This window comes from Elaeis guineensis, chromosome 4 (genome assembly GCF_000442705.2).
Source record: "Elaeis guineensis isolate ETL-2024a chromosome 4, EG11, whole genome shotgun sequence".
Classification (NCBI taxonomy): Eukaryota; Viridiplantae; Streptophyta; class Magnoliopsida; order Arecales; family Arecaceae; genus Elaeis; species Elaeis guineensis.
In genome coordinates, this window is record NC_025996.2 from 102,916,529 (window position 1) to 102,935,632 (window position 19,104).

General features: G+C 35.8%; 1 protein-coding gene across 1 annotated transcript; it reads left to right on the forward strand.

Annotated features, from left to right (window-relative positions):
• The first annotated feature begins 3,116 nt into the window (after positions 1-3,116).
• Positions 3,117-6,523, forward strand: LOC140856993 (uncharacterized). The gene is made up of 4 exons (XM_073255195.1): positions 3,117-3,409; positions 3,540-3,719; positions 6,197-6,280; positions 6,354-6,523. Exons 1-4 carry the CDS (start codon positions 3,248-3,250, stop codon positions 6,426-6,428), a joined length of 501 nt encoding a protein of 166 aa, XP_073111296.1. The 5' UTR covers positions 3,117-3,247; the 3' UTR covers positions 6,429-6,523.
• The last annotated feature ends 12,581 nt before the right edge of the window (positions 6,524-19,104 follow it).

Consider the following 19,104-nt stretch of genomic DNA (forward strand, 5'->3'; position numbering starts at 1 on the left):
AGCATCAAAGATGATTCTTAATGGATAAATAAAACTCACATGGAAAGTATTTGGATGCCTTCTTGCTATGAAAGGATATAAAGATCAAGGTGGAAGAGAATCCCAAAAGGTGGGATCAAAAAATCTCTTAAATAGAAAAAAATTAGAAATTTTTAGTTGAAGACTGCTCAAGTCGATTGAAGTTGAATTTGAGTGGACTCGAGCTAAAAAATAGAAGAAAAAAGAGTTCTGACATGCAAATATTTCAGCGGGCATTCTCTCGAGTCGACTCAAGTGCTATCAGAATCAACTCCCATGAAGAATGACAGAAAAGTAATTTTTTAGAATCAAAAAAATCATATGGACTCACTGGATTCGAGTGGACTTGCAGACTACTCAGGTCGACTCGAATTGTTTGAGTGAAGTTCTCAAAAATGATAGAAGATAGTACTTTTTGGAATTCTGGCTCTAGTAGACTCAAAACTGATCGAGTAGACTTGAAGGATATTTGAGTCGACTTGAATCTTATCCAAGTCTATTTGAAGCCTAACGATTAGTTTTGCAAAATTTTTAGAATAATTTAGAAATATTTTTAATGGCTCGATTTGGGATCCAAACAGTCAAAAATGACTTTGTGGCCTTTCAAACAGTATTAAACATTTGCTAAAAAAAGGCCAAGAGCATTGAGTAGTGTGCATTCATTTCTCAACTACCTCAAATATCAAATCAAAAGAGCCTTTTCAGCAAGAAGACAAGCTTCACCTTTGAAAAACATCATCAAAAAAAGATTCTCCGAGCTTAATCGATATTTTTTTGCTCATTAAAAGAGCTTTTGTAGTTTTATTATTATTATTTCTAACTTTCTTCTATAACTAGCTTCAGTTGGAGATTGAAGCTAGGGGATAAGCTCATCCAAGCATTGTAATTAGATTGTAGGCTAGGAGATTGGCTTGGATTAGGTTTTGATTAGCGATCCCATATAAAATCAATTGGATTTTGGATAGTGAGCATGGAAAACTATTCGACAATAATCTTAGACAGATTATAGTAAAAATTTTTAAAGAGTTCTTAGAGAATGGATATAGGTACTGGAATACACCAAATTACTATAAAATTTATTGTGTTTGTGTGTTGCTTGCCTCTTATATTGCTTTATATTTCTTTCATATCTTAGCTTACTTAATTGCATTATTTTCTGCTCTCACTCACTTCACTATTTTATAAAAATAATACATAATTATTTTAAATTTTTAAAAATCTAATTCATGCTTTCCTCCCTTGGGTTGTTTTGCTAGGCAATAAAGATTTCGCAATATCTCGCTGTTAGACTTTTTTGGTCGAGACAACTATACTCTTATACAGTATTGAGTTCAATAATTAGAAAAGATATGAATAATCAAAGAAGACATGATAAATGATTGTCGAATCCTATGTTTGGGTCAGTCTAATCATGTTAATTTTATCCAATCAAGAATAATCAAATCAGTAGTATTCAACAAAAATCAAGATGGAGACTGACACGATGCTCAATGATCCTAAGTCAATTTGATTAAATAATTTCATTTAATTAGAATTGGATTGAGATACAATTGATTTCATAGAGATCAAATAGATCAAACTGATTGAATTTGGGTTTAGCTAAAGTGGGTGCCGGCACGCTATCCAGTGAAAGCCATTTAGAATCCTTCACTAACTCGATCAAAATGATTAAAAGAATATTCTTTAGTCGATCAATCTTAGAGAGACTATTCTAGAGAGAAAAAATTCTAGGGAGAGAAAGAGAGAAAGAAGGAGAAGGCGAAAGAGAGAGAGAAAATTTTTCTCTTTCTTTTTTTTCTTTTTTTTTCCTTTTTTTCTTTTTTTTCTTCTTCCTCTTTTCTTCCCGTGGGTTCTTGGCAAAAATAGGAGACCTCCTAGTCTCTGTTTATTCTCCGAATCATGGAGCACTACCAGCATGACTGTGGTTGACAACAGTGGGGGCTGAAATGGCATAGCCCAAATTAAGGTTCTAGACCAGTGGTCAGTGGTGACCATCAGCAACAGAAAAATTAAAAAGAAAAGGGGCAGAAACAAGGGAAAAATAGGAGATTTTTCTTTTCCTAATTTTCTATGAAACCAGCAGCCAGCGGTGTTATCTAACATTATTGGAAGAATGGGAAAATAGAAAAGAAAGAGGGCCGGGGCTTACTTTGGACTCCAGCGACTTTCCAATCTTGATTTCTAGTGGGCATGATGATGGCTTCCAAGAAGAAAATTTTAGCAATTCGATGGTGAACTCCGTGAACTTTGGCTTGGGATTGGAAGGAGGGTGGAGGGGTTGTTAAATAGACCTAGGGCACTGGAATCCGGCTCAAACTCATCTTCTTCCTTCAAGGAAGAAGATGAGTCTTGTTTGAACTCGCCTCCCCCATCCCACCTTTCCACCATATTTCCGGCATACACAACACAGGTGCTGGCTATTCTCTTTTTTCTTTTATTTGCTTTTTTATTTTCCATGCTCTAAGGTTCATGCAATAGAAATTTTGCTGGATTGGGGGTCTTATAGTAATGATATATTCTATCCCGAACTCGATCTAATATAATTTTAATCTAAATTACTCATTTTAAAATTATAATTATTTTATAATATTTGTATAATAAATTTTATCGTATCCAATTTGATCCAACTTCTCTTATCTTAGACACCACTCTTTGACTCAACCCAATCTGATCCAAAATGGGTACGGATAGATATGGATATAGAATTTTTAATTATAGAATGGATATAGATACTGACCAACCTAATCGGATCTATTGCCATAGGTATGATTTCTCTAATAATTGAGAGTTGAAGCGTGGCGTGATAAATACTGAGATGCCACCTTGGGTTGAAACAATTTTCCTTGGTCACTTGATAGATATCACGTGTCAATTTCTAGTATGCACGAATGAATGATGCCCAGTTTGCTGCTCTAGTTGGAACCGACCGTGTGCTAAGCGCGCTAGGTAGGAACAAACGGAATTGTGTTAACGGCTCTTCCGGGATTTCATGGGCGCGGGGGCGATTAAGGATTCTGGAACCCCTTTCAAAACCATCCTCCCTCCTCCCTCCATGTGGCTCCTCTCTCTCTCTCTCTCTCTCTCCCCTCCCCCCCCCCTCTCGGTCTTCCCTTCTCCTGTTCTTTCGTTTAGAGCTTCTTGTTGAAGTGTTTCTCTAGTTTCTAAGCTTCTCTCCATCTTTTCACATTCCTGGACTCCTCTTCTTGAACCCCACAGTCACAAGCACAATATGGATCTCCCTTCAGATTGCTCCTCCGGCACCTCCACCTTCCAGCCGGTCATGCAACGGAGGATCCTCGCCTGCCAGCAAGATCGCAGGCGCCTTAAGCATCTCATCTTTGATCTCGAAGACCGCCTCGCTGACACCGACAAACACCTCGAAGAAATCAAGGTTTCTTTCTCCTTCCCCGAAGTCTCTTGGATTCTTTTGTCTTCCAATCTCCTTTCCCCCCCTTCTCTCCCTCTTTAGGGCTTTGTTTTTCATGATCTTATTTGGAATGATCTTGTGGTGATTGCAATAGGCTGAAGCAAGAACGAGCAACAGGGAGTTGTGGAAGTGTATCAAGGACAAGGTGGACACGGCTTGGAAGTGCGCCAAGATGAAGATTTATCTGGAGAGAGTTTTCGGGGCGCAAGAAATCCAGAAATTATGGGGCTCCGATGAGCCCTTGATGATCGACAGTAAAGATCCTGGAGCACACGTATGACATTAATGTTTCTTAGTCTGAATCTTTTTGATTGAAATCTGAAATAATGATGGTCTGATTATTCTTATTTAGCTTCCAAACATCTTGAGCATAGAAATGTATAAACTAGAGAAAAAAAGATCATGAAATTCTTGACTTTGAGTGTTACCATTCTTGTTGCTGGGAATGTGACCACAGAGAATTCTTTTGTCATGTTTGTAAACTTTAATGCTTTGTATATCTATGAATAAGGGTACTCTCCTGCCAGGAAAAGTCTTCTTGAATCTGATATTACTCATTATTTCTATTTCAATGCGAGAATTTTTTCCGTCTTTTAGGGTTGATTACTTCTCATTCTTAATTTGCATAAAGTAAGTCAATGTTTATTCCTTATACCATTCCCTGTGAATCTATTATGGCTTCTTTCTTTCTTTTTTTGTTTGTTTCACTACAGTCGTCAGGAAAATCATAGCTTCCAGATCCTTTGTTTAGTCCTCCAGTGATATTTAAGCATTCAGAGGATTTCTGTTTAAGTTTCATCCATTGCTTTATTTTCTTGTTTCTCCATATTCAGATCTTGGTCTTCCCATTATATGTTCAGGGGATTTTCATTAGATGTTATGCTTAAAGTGATCAATTTTCAAAACACAATTGCATTACATTTGTTAGTTCTTAACAGTTCTTTGAGATAGCTGTCTTTATCCCTGGAGACATTTCATGCTGAGCTTCTTCCCTTACCAACTGAGGGTTAGTATGTAATCTGTTATTCTACAATGGTATTCTATTCAATTTTCAAAATTATATAAATAATCCTTTTCCCCATGTCAGATGAATAAATGCACTCATTGAACTTGAACTTCTCCCTTAATGACTTGAATCTTGAGTGGATCTGGGTGATGATTTATATCTAAGAAGCCGTGAAATAAAGCGATATTGTTGCTACTGAATGGAGAATTATACTGTCCTGACTGAATTTTCTCAAAATAAAACGTGGTTGAATGTATAAATTTGGAAGCACCATGGAGGATGCAGTGGAAAATGGGATTTATAACAGGTCAATTGGCTGTGAGAAATGTTAGCAATGCGGAAAGTTGGAGCCTTATGCTGCCTTAATATGTCATATTAGAGTTTGCTCACATAGATGACAAAGAAACAAAGGAAAAATTTTAGCAAACTCTTGGTGTTTATCATGGTTTTGTTATTTGACATCAATATATTCTTAAGGAAGCTTTCTACCTGACCCCTAAGGCCCAACAGAATTACAATCATCTACTTAGGGGTTCAATAACTCTAATAATAGACAATGAGAATCAAGCCTGAAACGTGTTTTATGCACATGCTATGCAAGTAGAAAGACAAGTATTTGGAGAAAAGCAGCCATTTTATCTCACTCATGGTAGTTGGAGAAATTCAAGGCAAACTAGTGTAGCCTGGTTTATTTCTCAAATTTCAAGGCTTGTTGTTGATAGAGTAATCAGGAAAAAATTGATTCCAGAAATTACAATGAAGAATGGTGATAAGTCACATGTTTAAAGCTTATCATCAATTCCATAGTAGTAATGACAAAAGAACAAACTCAGCGTGTTGCTCTTAATATACTTTAAAGAGCACCTAAATTTATAATCACTTCTAGCTATCTGAGATCTCACTATTGAAGGACACAGAACTTGTCAAATAAAAGAAAACGGCCTTCTTATGTCCATTCCATTAAAGTACAAGATACAGCAACATCTTAACATGTTCATACTTGGTACAATAATACATACATCAATATATTGACCTGCACGCTGGATTCTTTTGACCTGATTTGGGTTATGTATGATATGAAAATTACTGACCATGTCTCTTTCCATGCCTATTCTCCTAAATTGTTTATATATTCTTTGTTTCCTTTAGTCAGGCATTCAATTTTTAATGTAAAAGTGAATTATCTTAACCTCCTTTATTGTTCATTTTAAGTTGTAAATTTATAAAAAATGGAATCTTTACTTCAAAGAACCAAGGTCATTGTAGGTCATAAGTCCACGTTGGTGACCAGCATCCAGATCATTGATTAGTTCTGTTGATTGATTGTAAATCATTTTAACAATATTTGTTACTTGTTAGTTTAATGCAATTTTTTAATTTCTGGAGAATTTTGTAAAGATATACCAGGTTCTTTCGGAAGTTGAAGTTTTGATCAATCCTCTAGTCATGTTAGATTGGAAGTAAAATTCCACTTAATCTTTAACCTGATATAGTTCTTGAATGCACTACCATGGCGAATGAATCAAATTAGTTGATGCTGTTCTTTCATGTACTCTGTCTCATTGGATTCAGTAAGTATGATATTTTCTGCATTTTTCTTTGTTTAATTATATTGTTTCAATTTTATTCTCTAGCTTTCACCAATAATCATGGAAATTTAGTGTTTTTCCACTCATAGTTCTCAATCTGTTCTTTTCCATTATAAGTTTGTGTTAAATTTACTCAAAAATTTCTGCACTCTTCAGTCTACAGATACATTTGCTAAGGCTGAACACTTGCTAAAGAACCAGGACAGCATGGAAATGAACCTTAAGATAGATGAAGGGGAGGTATGAGTATAGAGGAACTATTATTTTTGCTTCATCTTGGTATATATAGACTAATATGTTCATTTTGTTAAAGGTCAAGCTATTCCTTGAAGGAAATAAGAGCTATACTGAGGTAGTTGAGTCTAGCAAGATGCCACCAGGTATCTGAGGGCAAACCCCATGCAATTGCTTCTGTTAATGTGAGAAAAATTTGTGCTGTCATCTATGAAGCATTTGATTAACTATGAATTTTATTGGAGTTGCCGGTAACTTTTTCTTGTGCATCCATGAATCACATCTTGTTTAGTCATACATATGGATGTTGTATTTTCCTTGTCAAAATAGGTACTTCGGAGATAATTATGGGGTTGATTGTTACCTGCAATAGTGTTTGTACAAGGTTAAATTCTGATGCCATCTGTTTTTTTGACATGGGAGCTCTATGTGCCTCTCACTAGGCTTCCCGCTTCGGTATATCAAATGCTTGTCCCATCTAGCACCTACAAGGTTCCTTGAGTGCCACATTAAGTGCTTACTTTTTGGAGTCCTTGCGTTGCACTGTTATCAGATTCAAATGAGTTGAAGTGCTAAATCTAGGAGCATGTGCCCATTGGTTATTAGATTATGTTGGGTTCCGGTCCTGTAATAAAAAAAAAATTTTAAAATTTTAAAAATATGCATATTGAAAGCTTTAACGATTAAAACTGTCGAACCGAAACTCAAATCCTAAAATCACCTTGTAGATATCCAACAAAATAAAATCAAGCATATAATGAGATAGAAATTTATACTTCCTCAAACGAACAGTATGATAAGATGGTGATCTCCACAAGACTTCAAAATAGAAATCCTCCAATGATGATCCACATGAAAGTTGGTCAAGGTTCTTTCTAACCGGTGCGCTGCCACAGCTTTTTCTTAACAAGAATACTGCCGGCTTCGAACTTGAAGTACGATCACACCAATACCTAGTTCCCTTCGATTTTGCCATCAGGATCACACCAAGAAAATTCTCTCCAGAAGTCTCACAACCTAGAATTTGATTTTATATTCCAACATATGGAAAAATCAAACTCTAGGACAAACTAGCAATACTTGCTATTTTTTTCACCACCCTTCTTATTCTTTTTCCTTTCAATTTTTTTTATCTTTCTCAATTTTTTTTCATATTTTTTCTCCCTTATCACATGCCAAATAGCTCTGATTTTCATCCAAAATCCAACACCTAGTCCATATAGGATTTCCCATATAAATAGGCCAGAAGGGATGGGAAGAAGCATCAAGGGGCACCAACTCTTGGCACTCCAAGTCTTCACGCAGAGAATTTATTCTCCGTAATATTAAGTGGTGCAGAAGAGCCTTCACATAAAAGGATTCCTCCTCTTCTGTGCCTCATAAATCCCTCATAAAAAATCAGCGTGTGATAATTAAGAAATCGGAAGAAAACGAGGAGATGGATAAGAGTCTTCATAAAGAAAGACTCTTCTACTTCTCAACGCAATAAAGGGTGGGTGGCAATTATTTTTGTGCGTGGAACTTGGTGGGTATGGAGGTCTCATTCCATACTTGAAATACTTCTAAGTTGGATAAGAGTCCAATTAAAATTGACCCAATCCAATCAGGTCAAAGACAATAGGTCTACTTTAGCTCAAATACTTTGAACTTAACCTAATTAGGAACTTAGTTTAACATAATATACTAATATATCAAATTAACCCCTAGGATTTACATTAAATCCAAATTAAATTAGACTAAGATCAAATCCTAAAATGTATGACCCATTGGGTTTCAAATCTAGTTAGCAGTGGATGCAAACTCTTAACCTAACCTTAATCCGATCAGATTAGGTCAGCTCAAGAGTCCCAATCAACTAGGACTCTTCCTAATTAATTCTCGAATTAAAATCTTTTAATTCTGATGAGTCTACAAGTTAAGATTGATGTCTAACAATGTGTCATGACTATTCGAAAGATTTGAAATTTTGATAGAAATTACTAAAATACCCTTCAGTGGCAAATTATCATATAATTCAATCCTTCAGTCAAACAACATCTCAGATGAGCTGTAGGCATGAAAACATATCAAATTCAATTACTTATCTAAATATATCTCGATCAGAAGGTAATGATTCAGTTGATGATACATTAAAAATTCCTTTCTAATTATCATCCTGCTTTGGCCAAAGACTTTAGAATCATCAACCTATGAGATCACATAGGATGTTCGCTCTCTTTATTAAGAGTGACTGATCCCTTATTGATCACTCACAACCTCCATGCACACTTCACCACATCTAGAACACTCCATATAATGATCAGAGAATCAAGTTAAGAAGTGAACCAAAATATGGATTCATGTACACAAGGTACCATGGCGATCTCATGTCAAAGGATCACTTACAGAACTCCCACTAGAGAACCATCAGCTGACATGTAAATAAGACTCCATCAAATATTCTCTCATAGGTCTATTCAGTGAGCTCATTTTCTAATGAGCACCCATATCTTTGTATTAGTGTCACAACACAAGTGGTTGTGAGATCAATCTCTCTCATCATTAAGCATACATAAGACATGCCAGTCTTACCGGTATCATTGATCTCCGACTCAATGAATCAATAATTGAAAATATTTTAGGTCATGACTATCAAGGATTTAGGTCTCACTAGCATGATCTCATCATGGCCCTAAAATCATTGTCTAGATCTATGGGATTCATTATAATCTTAAAAATAATAATAAGATGCAGTATAAAATGAAACGAGAAGCCTATTTTATTAAATAACAATGTCAATTACATGAGTTTAAAAGATAAATTATAGAAAACATCCGATCACATCCCATATGCGATTGGCTTGTAGGGTATTATTCTTTCAATCTTCCATTTGCACTAAAGTCAATCGCTTTTATACTTGATGCCCATGCAATCAAGGTGGTGGTCAAACTGCTGCAGTGACAATACCTTAGTAAATGGGACTGCTGTATTATTCTTGGTATCAACTCGCTCCATGATCACATCACGTCTTTCGACTATTGTCCGAATGAGGTAGAATTATTTTAGGATGTACTTGGATTTATGATGAGATCTTGGTTCCTTGGCTTGAGTAACTGCTCCAATATTGTCATAATAAAGGGGCACTGGTTGTTCAATCCCTGAAATCACATCTAATTCTGAGATGAATTTCTTCATCCAGACGGCCTCCTTAACAACCTCACTAACAGCAATATATTCAGCCTCAGTGACTAAGTCAACAACAGTTTGCTATTTGGAACTCTTCCAACTTACTGCTCTACCATACAGGATGAACACATACGTGTTGAATGTATGCCCTAGAAGTCAATCTTAACTGGTACATTTCATATCTCTAGGATATGATTTTATACTTATTGGGTAGCTATATTACCATTCATGTCTATGTATCCATGAATCATCCAAGGGATTAACAAGATGACATATATTTTCAAAGAGTTAAGAATTTAAGGCATATATCATTGATAATTGATTCCTAAATTGCTCCTGGTCATAAGATCATCATGGGAATGGTGATTGATTTAGATAGATCAGTGCATGGATCGCTTCCTTCAGACAGATGGGTTTCGAGTCTGCAGTGTAGAAACACTGGAGTGAGAGTGCAGGTGGTTGTTAAAGAACAACTAGCACTGAGCGTGATAACACGAGAAGTCACATGGATGTCTACTCACTCGTTAGTGACTTTCTCGATGCTGTAGTTGTATGACTGGTCCTTTGATCTGAAATGACACTACTACTCACAGTGAGGCTATTGGAGTTTGACTGACACATCAACATGGGTCTCAAGGAGCCCTTGTAGTAGATATTGATGATTGTTGGTCCACTATAGGAGTGGGGTGTGCATCAAGATGGGATCTATCGATCCTAGCAGGAGAGAGTAGTCCTATGAGATTTAAGAGGTTGAGTCCTTAAGTCTATGGCCATAGTAGTGTGATTGATGGAAAAAAAATTTCATAGAATCACATATGGACTTAAGCTGATTGAATCTATCATATGACCGATGTTGAGGTTTGACGATTTATCCATGACCTGCCATCTAATCGGGACTCACGATAGAGGGATTGAATTATATGTTAACTACACCTAGAGGTTCATTTCAGTTCTACTGGGTTGTCACTATATACTGCTAGGTGTCACTAGTGGATTATGAGAGTTCACTAGGGTTGTTCTGGATCGACAATCCTTGTTGAGTTAGAGTAAAATTATTTCGATCCATTGAAAAGAGTTTCAATGATATGATAATAGAGATCATGTATGTCTCACTACCAAATAAAATTGAACCTATGAGGTCACACAACAAAGGGATTAGGCCTGGAATAAGTAATTGAGCTTATGAAGTGTCAATTGGGTTTAGAGAAATCTATTGGGTTCATGGTAACCTTGCTAGCAAATGGTTGGACCCAATTCCTCTTTCCGTTAGGATTACTTATTTGATAAGTTAATTCTAACTTAATTACTTGCTAATAACCTATATGAATAAGATTCATGAGACTCCAATTGTTGGGTATCTAAGGTTATGGATCATATAAATTAAGAGTGCAAGTCCCTTATGAATCTCCTTGATAGTTATTATGGGGCGCCACTTTGATTTGATCAATTTGGACATCTCCATTAATTAGAGGGCTTTTGATTTTCATATGGGGTATCTTTTGGGTGTAAAAAAGGGTGTCTAATTATAGATGCAAGGGCTCTAATAGTTGGCGCCTAATGGGCTTCCTAATGTAAGTTGGATAACTTAAGTTAATAGGAATCATAATGCAAGTAGGACTTGTATTATAAGATTGAATAGGATTCAATCCTTATACCTATTTAAAGGGACCTCCTTTAAGATCCCTAGAATATCAAAATCAGCAGCTCCTCACACCCAAAGGCTCTCCCCATGCCCTCTCTTCCTCTCCTTTTCTCTTCTCTTCGGTGTTCTATACACCCCTTCCTTGGGACGCGCGTCCCAAGGAGTTCCATACCCAAAGGAGTTTGGGTACCTCTTTTTTGCTGGTTTCTAATATCTGATAGCAGCACATTGCAAGGAGAAACTCTAGAGAAGAGAAGAAGAAGAAGATCAAGAAGAAAGATCAAGTGTTGATCGTGATCCATGCTTCGTTCAGATTCAACAGGCTGAATTTTGGAGAACCAAAATTTAGATTATAGAGGACTGTTTCAGACTGATCCTGAGTGGATACTCATAGAGGTTGGATACTTGTGCGGCTAACAAAGAGCCTCGTCTCTTTCAGATCCAATTTTGAAGAAAGAAATTGCGAAATAGGTATGTGTTTGATCACAATCTGAATTTTAGTATATATCAATTTCAACATATGAAATAGATCCATGTGATTTTATATTTTTATGCATACAAAATTTAGATTAAAAGTGTTTTAATCTTATTCTCTACTGCAGTATTTAAAAAATAAAAGTTTTGAAACACATATGCATGCACCAAACCTCAAAATCCAACAGTGGTATCAGAGCCATGGGTTTTTATATGCTGAATTTTAATATACATATTTTTAAAAAAGTTTCAAAATTAATTTTTTTTGATACATGAGATGTATGGATGGATCTTCAAATCTAAAATTTAATTTTAAATTTAATTCTAGAATATATAGTTGATATATTGATACATGCATAAATTTGAAAATTGATCTAGAAAGAGTTTTAGTTCATGTGAAATAGATACATGCATGAAACTTGAATTTTTTTGTGATCTAAATTTTGATTCATATATATGATATATGATTGCATATTTAGATCATAAATTTGATTTTAATTTAATCTATGATTAGTATATAAGATATATGATATCATATTTAGATCTGAAATTTTGTTTAAGATCTGATTTTACATGCATATATGTGATATATGTTTGTATGTTAGAACTTGAAAATTATTTTCATATTAATACTTACTTTCATGCAAAGTATTTAGATCTGAAATATGATTTTAGAATCTAAAATTTGTATCTGTGTATGAGGGTTTTGGTTATGAAAAAAAAAAAATTAGATCATGTAATAGGATTATATCTAAGATTTTTGATTTGGGACATATGGATCTAATTCAATTAAGTAATTGATTAAATCGAGTCAAGTGTTAAATTGAGTTAGATCAATTAAGTTAATAATCATACTATTGTTGTTGATCAAATCGATTGAGTCTCATATGTAGAATTGATTAATCTATGGACCTAATTTGGCTTGTTGATTTGAGCCTGATTCATTTGAGCTAACCAATTCTGATCAATTGTCCAATTAGTGTCTAAGGCAAGTAATTGAAAGGTAGTTATTTAATTGGTTCCGTTCACTTACCTGGCCAATTTATTGATGTCTAAAGAAAGCAATGGGGGGACCCCCACCAATCTCTACTTGGCCAATTTAAAAGATTGAGTCACAAATATGGTTGCTTGATGGTTTGATTTAGCCCATGTCAATTACATCAGTCATATGATGACTGATTAGATGAGACCTAAATCTAAATCTTATGACTAATTAGATGAGACCTAAATCGAAATCTCTCCATAAAATATTAAGTCCACGGTCTTCCATCGTTGTAGATGTGCGGGCGTGCTACTGACGTTGATTGTTCTTGGCTGATCACAGTGGTTCAGTTGCATCGAAAATATGCAATCACTCTATTAGAAAAGAGTTACTACGGGATAAAGATGGGGTTGGGCCCAATAACTGTTAGGTGAGGGACCCAATGATAGTTTTACATCTGCTTGTAAATGGTGGGTCTGACTTAACTAAGAAGTGCGGGCAATAACTGTTAGGTGAGCCCACATGACTCAGAGACCAAGTGGCTGTAATATGCTTAGAGGAGCATCTGGGCAAAGAGTTGTCCATGCATCGGTATTCATTCGTGTTACCAATAACTGTTAGGTGTGGAGCACGGCATCGGTGGGACCACAGCACCCACTAGAAACTCAATTGTCATTTTAGGATTTTTGTTTCTCCACTCAGAGAGTGTGGGAGTTCTGATAAAATAGTGGGAGTCTCTTTTTGCATCTAAAAGTCTCTAAAGTAAAATTATAAAATAAATACAAATATTCAATTAGAATTTTTGCTCTCTGTTGTTCATTGTGTCAGCTTTCAACCCACTAGTTTGAATCCTAGATATCAACCGATTAATCAAAATTGTGTACATAAACTGACTTACAAACTTAAGAATTATTTTTAATTTTAAAAAATTAAGCAATATTCTTTACTAGATTATTCTAATGTTAACAACTCATTCAACTCATAGTCAATGAGCTATACTTGATGAGTGGATGGACAATGACAATAAAGATAGGTGCTATGCATGAGTACATGTACACTACCAATAACATGTTGATTCATCTACAAGTATTGTGAGGTGATCAGAGTCACACAGCGTATGTGATGTATGATGGGCAGTCAATCTATGATCGTTATTTGATAATGATTGAGGACAATAAAGAGCTTAAAAGGCACGACATGATCATACATAAGGAATTGCTTATGGATTTGATCCTGTGATCCCTGATTAGTTTATATAGATAGTTTATGATAAACTACCATATGAAAGAGCATCATGGTACTTTATCTGAATTGGTCAAAATATTGATAACAAAGGAACTTTGAAAGAGTTTAGAGGTAAATACCTAGAGAGCTTAAAGAAACAAAGACATACCTAGAGTAGGTATGTCAAAATTGCTCAATACTGTCCATATGATTTTTTCTTCTCCTAGTTGAGCTACAGACTCTAGTGTAGAGTCGATGGAAAGGTAGAGGGCTGAGGAAGTAATTCTTGAATTGGCTATAGGACAATAGTTGCTGCTGTGGCTATGCGTATTTGTCCTTTGCGATCATCATTTGGATTTAGTTCTTAGAGACAGTCTCTATCATTTGTATATTGATGCATATGTGAACTTAATTGAGCAATCAGCGAATGTCATTGGATTTGAAAGATCCAAAATTGAGATAAAATTTAAAGTATATATAGAACCTATAGCTAAGTCATACTAGAGAAAAAATGATTAACAAACTGAAAAAATATAGGCTTGGGCTCATTGATTGTTGAGTCAAATCTAGTTTATACATCATCTCTTTGAGAAAATGTGATCAAGCTACTCTTGTGGGACAAGAAGAAAAGGACCACTGAGATACTTATCCTTGTACACATTTGATATGTGTAGCCCATGTGATATGCTAACCAAGGAGTTATTTTTACCTTGTATATGAGATACAAATCTAAAATTTTTGAAAGGTTCAAAGAATTCAGATATAAGTAGAGAAACAAATCGAAAAATTTCTGAAGGTACTTCGATCAGATCGAGGATGCAATACCATTGAAAGAAAATTTTCGATTATCTCATATAATGGTATTGTTTCGTATTGGATCCCTCTTAGTAAATCTCAGCTCAATGAGATAAGAAGAGTCATGGGACTATATGAGATATGATCTGGTCTATAATGAAATTCACTGATTTATTTATATTTTTTTAGGGATATGCTTTATTTCTATAAAATTGGGTTCTCTCTAAACATGTTCCTACCACATCATATAAGATATGACATGGTGAGAACTGAATCTTGATTATTTTGAGATTCAAGGATATCCAACCTATGTCTAGGATAGCAGGTGGATATGTTAGAGGATAGGTCTATAAAACTCTTCCTAAAAGAGTTTGGGATATTACTTTCTAATGGGATTATAATGTGATTGTGACTCAATGCTATCTTCTTAGAAAACTGTTTAACCAAGATGAAGCAATGGGAGAAAAGTTAAGCTCTAAGAGTGTCTCTAAAGAGCAGGGAGCCTTGAGACCTTAAGAACATATTAATCATGAGCCAGTAGACATATATTCCTCCTCCATCTCATACACATAGTAGGATCTCCAATCCTCTCGAAAGGTACTTGAGTATGGTTAACAGAGGATGTAGAGAAAATCATTTCTCATAGGAGATAGGGAACATTGAGATGATCTCAGAACCTACAACAAGGTGATGTGAGACATCGACTCCAAGAAAGGATGTGAAATAGCTTTCTTGAGTAGAGATCTTTTGAAGATTTCTATATGGAATAGCCTATGAATTTCACTTCTTATGATAGGTGATCACAAAGATCACAATACCCTTGGAGTTGGAACATTCATTTCAATGATATGATCAAATTGTTTGATCAGATATAAGGAATTATGGATTTCAAAAGGATCAGTGGGAGTGTCCAATACTGATATCGATTAAAATATGATTGAATATAGATTTCTCCATGAAAGACATAAAATGAGCATCCTAAAGATCTATAGAGATAGATACAATTGGATGCTTATATTTTCACAGATAAAGTACAGAGATCGGATGCTGAAAGTATTTAGTATAGAAATCTCGAAGAGGGGTCTGCTACCCTCTCGAGCATAGTCATGTTAGAAAATGTATCCTAAAGCCAATCATCTAAGTGGTAGATGATTGGAATTAGTATATGAATTATATATTAATAATAGTTATTTGGCAGGTTCATCATAAAAGTTCTATCTTCCTTAAATGAACTCCTAAATTATGATGAAGTCCTTAGAACCACAATCAATCGATAAAGATTTATCGGATGGTTCTTAAATTATTCACGATCAAATGATAAGTTATTAACAAGGATGATAACTTATCAAGTGTAGGTCGCTGTATGTCATATGCGTTGGTTGTCCTCATAACCAAATGGTGTGGAGACACTGGTATGGCATCCAGGTGAGATGTAAGAGTACATCTACACTGAATGTGACCAATGTAACACTCTACTGTCAAGAGTAGCTAGCTAAAGCCAATGGATATAAGTGTCCCTCTGACCTGAGATCACCATGGTGACTTGCAAGCAACTCATTGTGCTTTGGTGCCGGACTGTCTGTATTTTTAATATAGGTTCGAAAAGTTTCTGGGTACAGTCAAGTACTTATGAAGTCGGTGTGTGAGTCAAGATGTGATTGACCACTCCTGATTAACTTCAGGAAGAGAATGTCTCGCTGTGTTTCAATTTAGCAAAACCTAGGCCTGGGTAATCCTCGTGAGGAGTCACGGGATTTGCAAAATTTTGAGACACAATAGAGATGACTTGTATGAGTGTTGACAGTATACTCGAAGTCATCTTGAATATTATTGGTCAAAAGAATGAATTATACAGTAACCATGGGTCAGGGTTCTTAGAATGTTGTTTTGCATACATTCGACCTATCTGGACATCAAAAATCATTGCTAGATGGTTACTTCGACTGGTATAGGAATTGGTTCCTATGCTATCGACTTAGGTTTGAACCTATAGGGTCATACACATAAGAGGTTGTAACCTAATCAGATGGTTAATCAACGATTGAGAATCGTTCAAAGGTTAAATGATCAATGTGATTGATGTTTGACCTAATGTAAGTGTTGCAGGAGGATCGATTAGCAATTGAATTGCTAATTGGCTCAATCTGATTGAGCAATTGGGCTGAGATCAAGTCTAATTGAATTTGATTCAATTAAAATTAGTTTAGATTTAATTGGATTAAGTCTAATTGGTTTATTAGATAAGTCAGTTGCAAGGGAGAACAAGTCTCTGTTTGACTAGGACTTGTATGCACCTAATTTCTAATTAAGTTAGGATTTAAATCAAAATTAAATATGGTTTAATCTGATTTAATTGGACTTCTAGTTGGACTAGGATCAGCATTAATTAGGTTGTAATTAATTTGGATTGGGTTCAAAGAGCTTGACCTAATCTACATAAGAATCCTAGTTAGACTAGGATTCCAAATCCTCCCTTGCCCCACCTAAGAAACTTCAAGCCCACGCCACTAATTTAATTTCAAATAATTTTTATGAGATATCCATATCTAAGAAATATTATCTCACACCACTTATTCTAGAGATTTGAATCAGATTTGATTTGGTTCAATATGGAAAGAGATTTGGTTAATTATGGAAAGTGGTTTAAGTTTATCTCCTTTGTTTGAAAGAGTCCCTCTTCACAAGGACTCTTTCCTCCTCTCATGCACCAACTGTTGGGAATAGTATCCCAAAGCCAATCATCAGCCTGTTGACGATTGTACTTTTTCTTATATTAGTATATGAATTATAAATAAATAAAAATTATTTTGGTATTTTTCATCACAAATTATTTCATCTTCTAATGAACTCCTGTGTTGTAGTGAAGTCCTTAGGACTATTTAGACTCGACAAAGGAGGATTTGTCGTTTAGTTCTTAAACCTGTTCGTGACCAAATGATACGTTGTTACCAAGGATGACAACATTTATCAAGCATAGGTCGTTGTGTGCCATATGGGTTGGTTGTCCTCTTAACCAAGGAGTGTGGAGATACTGGTATGGCATACAGGTGAGATGTAAGGGTACATCTGCACTGAACGTGACCAACTCCGGAGCTATTTCTGCTGTCAAGATTTGCGTCGATGGGATATGGGTATAAATATCCCTCCGACCTGAGACCACCACGGTGACTTGTAAGAAACTCACTACACTTAGGTACTGGACTACCTGAATTTCTAATTCAGTGACGGAAGGTTGCTGGGTGTAGTAAAGTACTTGACTTATCGGTGCATGTGTCAAGAAGGGATTGACCACTCTAGTTCAGGAGTTGTGTATAGTCATGTTTCAATTTAGCAAAACCTTGGCCAGGGTAGTCCTAGTGAGGAGTCACAGGACTATTTGAGTTGAGCACGATTCGGATGATCTGATTAGGGTTGACAGTTTAATCCTGAGTCATTCTAAATACAGGGGTCAAAAGGGATGAATTATACAGTAACCATATTCACGTAGGTTCTGAGTGTTGCGATTGTGACTATTCGACCTATCCGGATGTCAGGTACCATTGCTAGATGGTCACTTCGATTAGTACAGGAATTGGTTCCTGTGCTACCGGCTTAGGTTCGAACCTGCGGGGTCACACACATTAGAGGTTCCTATCTAATCTGATGGCTGATGAAGAGTCCTAATGCTCGTGGACTATGAGTCCTACGTGTCTGGGACTCTGTGATCGAGAATCAGGATTCTCTGATCATGAGTACCACACATTTTGGGTACCGAGGTCAAGAGTCCCACTGGTTTGGGACTTTTTGATCAGGGTTTCATATCGATGGACTTTGATGTCCGATTGCCCATCGAATTTGAACTCAGTATTTATGAGAAGTTTAATTAGTGATTTGATCGTTAATTAACTCAATTTGATTGAGTAATTAATTTTGGATCAAGTCCAATTGAATTGGATTCAGTTGGGTTTGACCCGATTAGGTTAAGAGTTGACCTAATCGCCGAAGTGGTTTGGTCCCTGATTTGATCAGGGATTGGGCTTAGTCAATTTCTGATTTGATTAGAATTTTATTGAGCCTAATTAAGCCTAATTAAGTTGGGTTTAACTTAGTTTAATTATGCCTAACCTATTTTGATTAGGTTGGCTCAATTAGGTTGAAACCACTTTGACCTCATCTCCCTGTGCCACCTCACTTATCTGTGCCCATTTGAATTCACGAGAAATAATTTCTCATAAATTTTCTCCCACACAGAAGCCTTCCCACGCCCTCCCTTGTGTGCCATTTATCTAGATAATGATTGGATTGTTGGCCATTCAAATTCAAAGGATGTTTGAATTTGAATGGGCAACTAATCCATGCGCCACCCACCTTATCTTGTGCGCCATGTAATCTATACGAGAAAGAGTTTCTCATGTAAACTCTCCACGCACAAAGAACCCATGCCTCCTCTCTTCTCTTGTCCAGAGTGGATAAGGATGAGTTGGTTTGCATTTGAATTCAAATTCGATTTGAATTCAAGTGAGCAACCACCTATCTTTATCCTCTCACGTGGATAAGACACGTCTTGCT

Bases quoted from the DNA above. Each gene is read 5' to 3' on its own strand.
- LOC140856993 (XM_073255195.1), top strand. From the start codon at position 3,248: ATGGATCTCCCTTCAGATTGCTCCTCCGGCACCTCCACCTTCCAGCCG. The intron at 3,410-3,539 runs GTTTCTTTCTCC...TGATTGCAATAG, and splicing joins AACACCTCGAAGAAATCAAG to GCTGAAGCAAGAACGAGCAA. The intron at 3,720-6,196 runs GTATGACATTAA...TGCACTCTTCAG, and splicing joins GTAAAGATCCTGGAGCACAC to TCTACAGATACATTTGCTAA.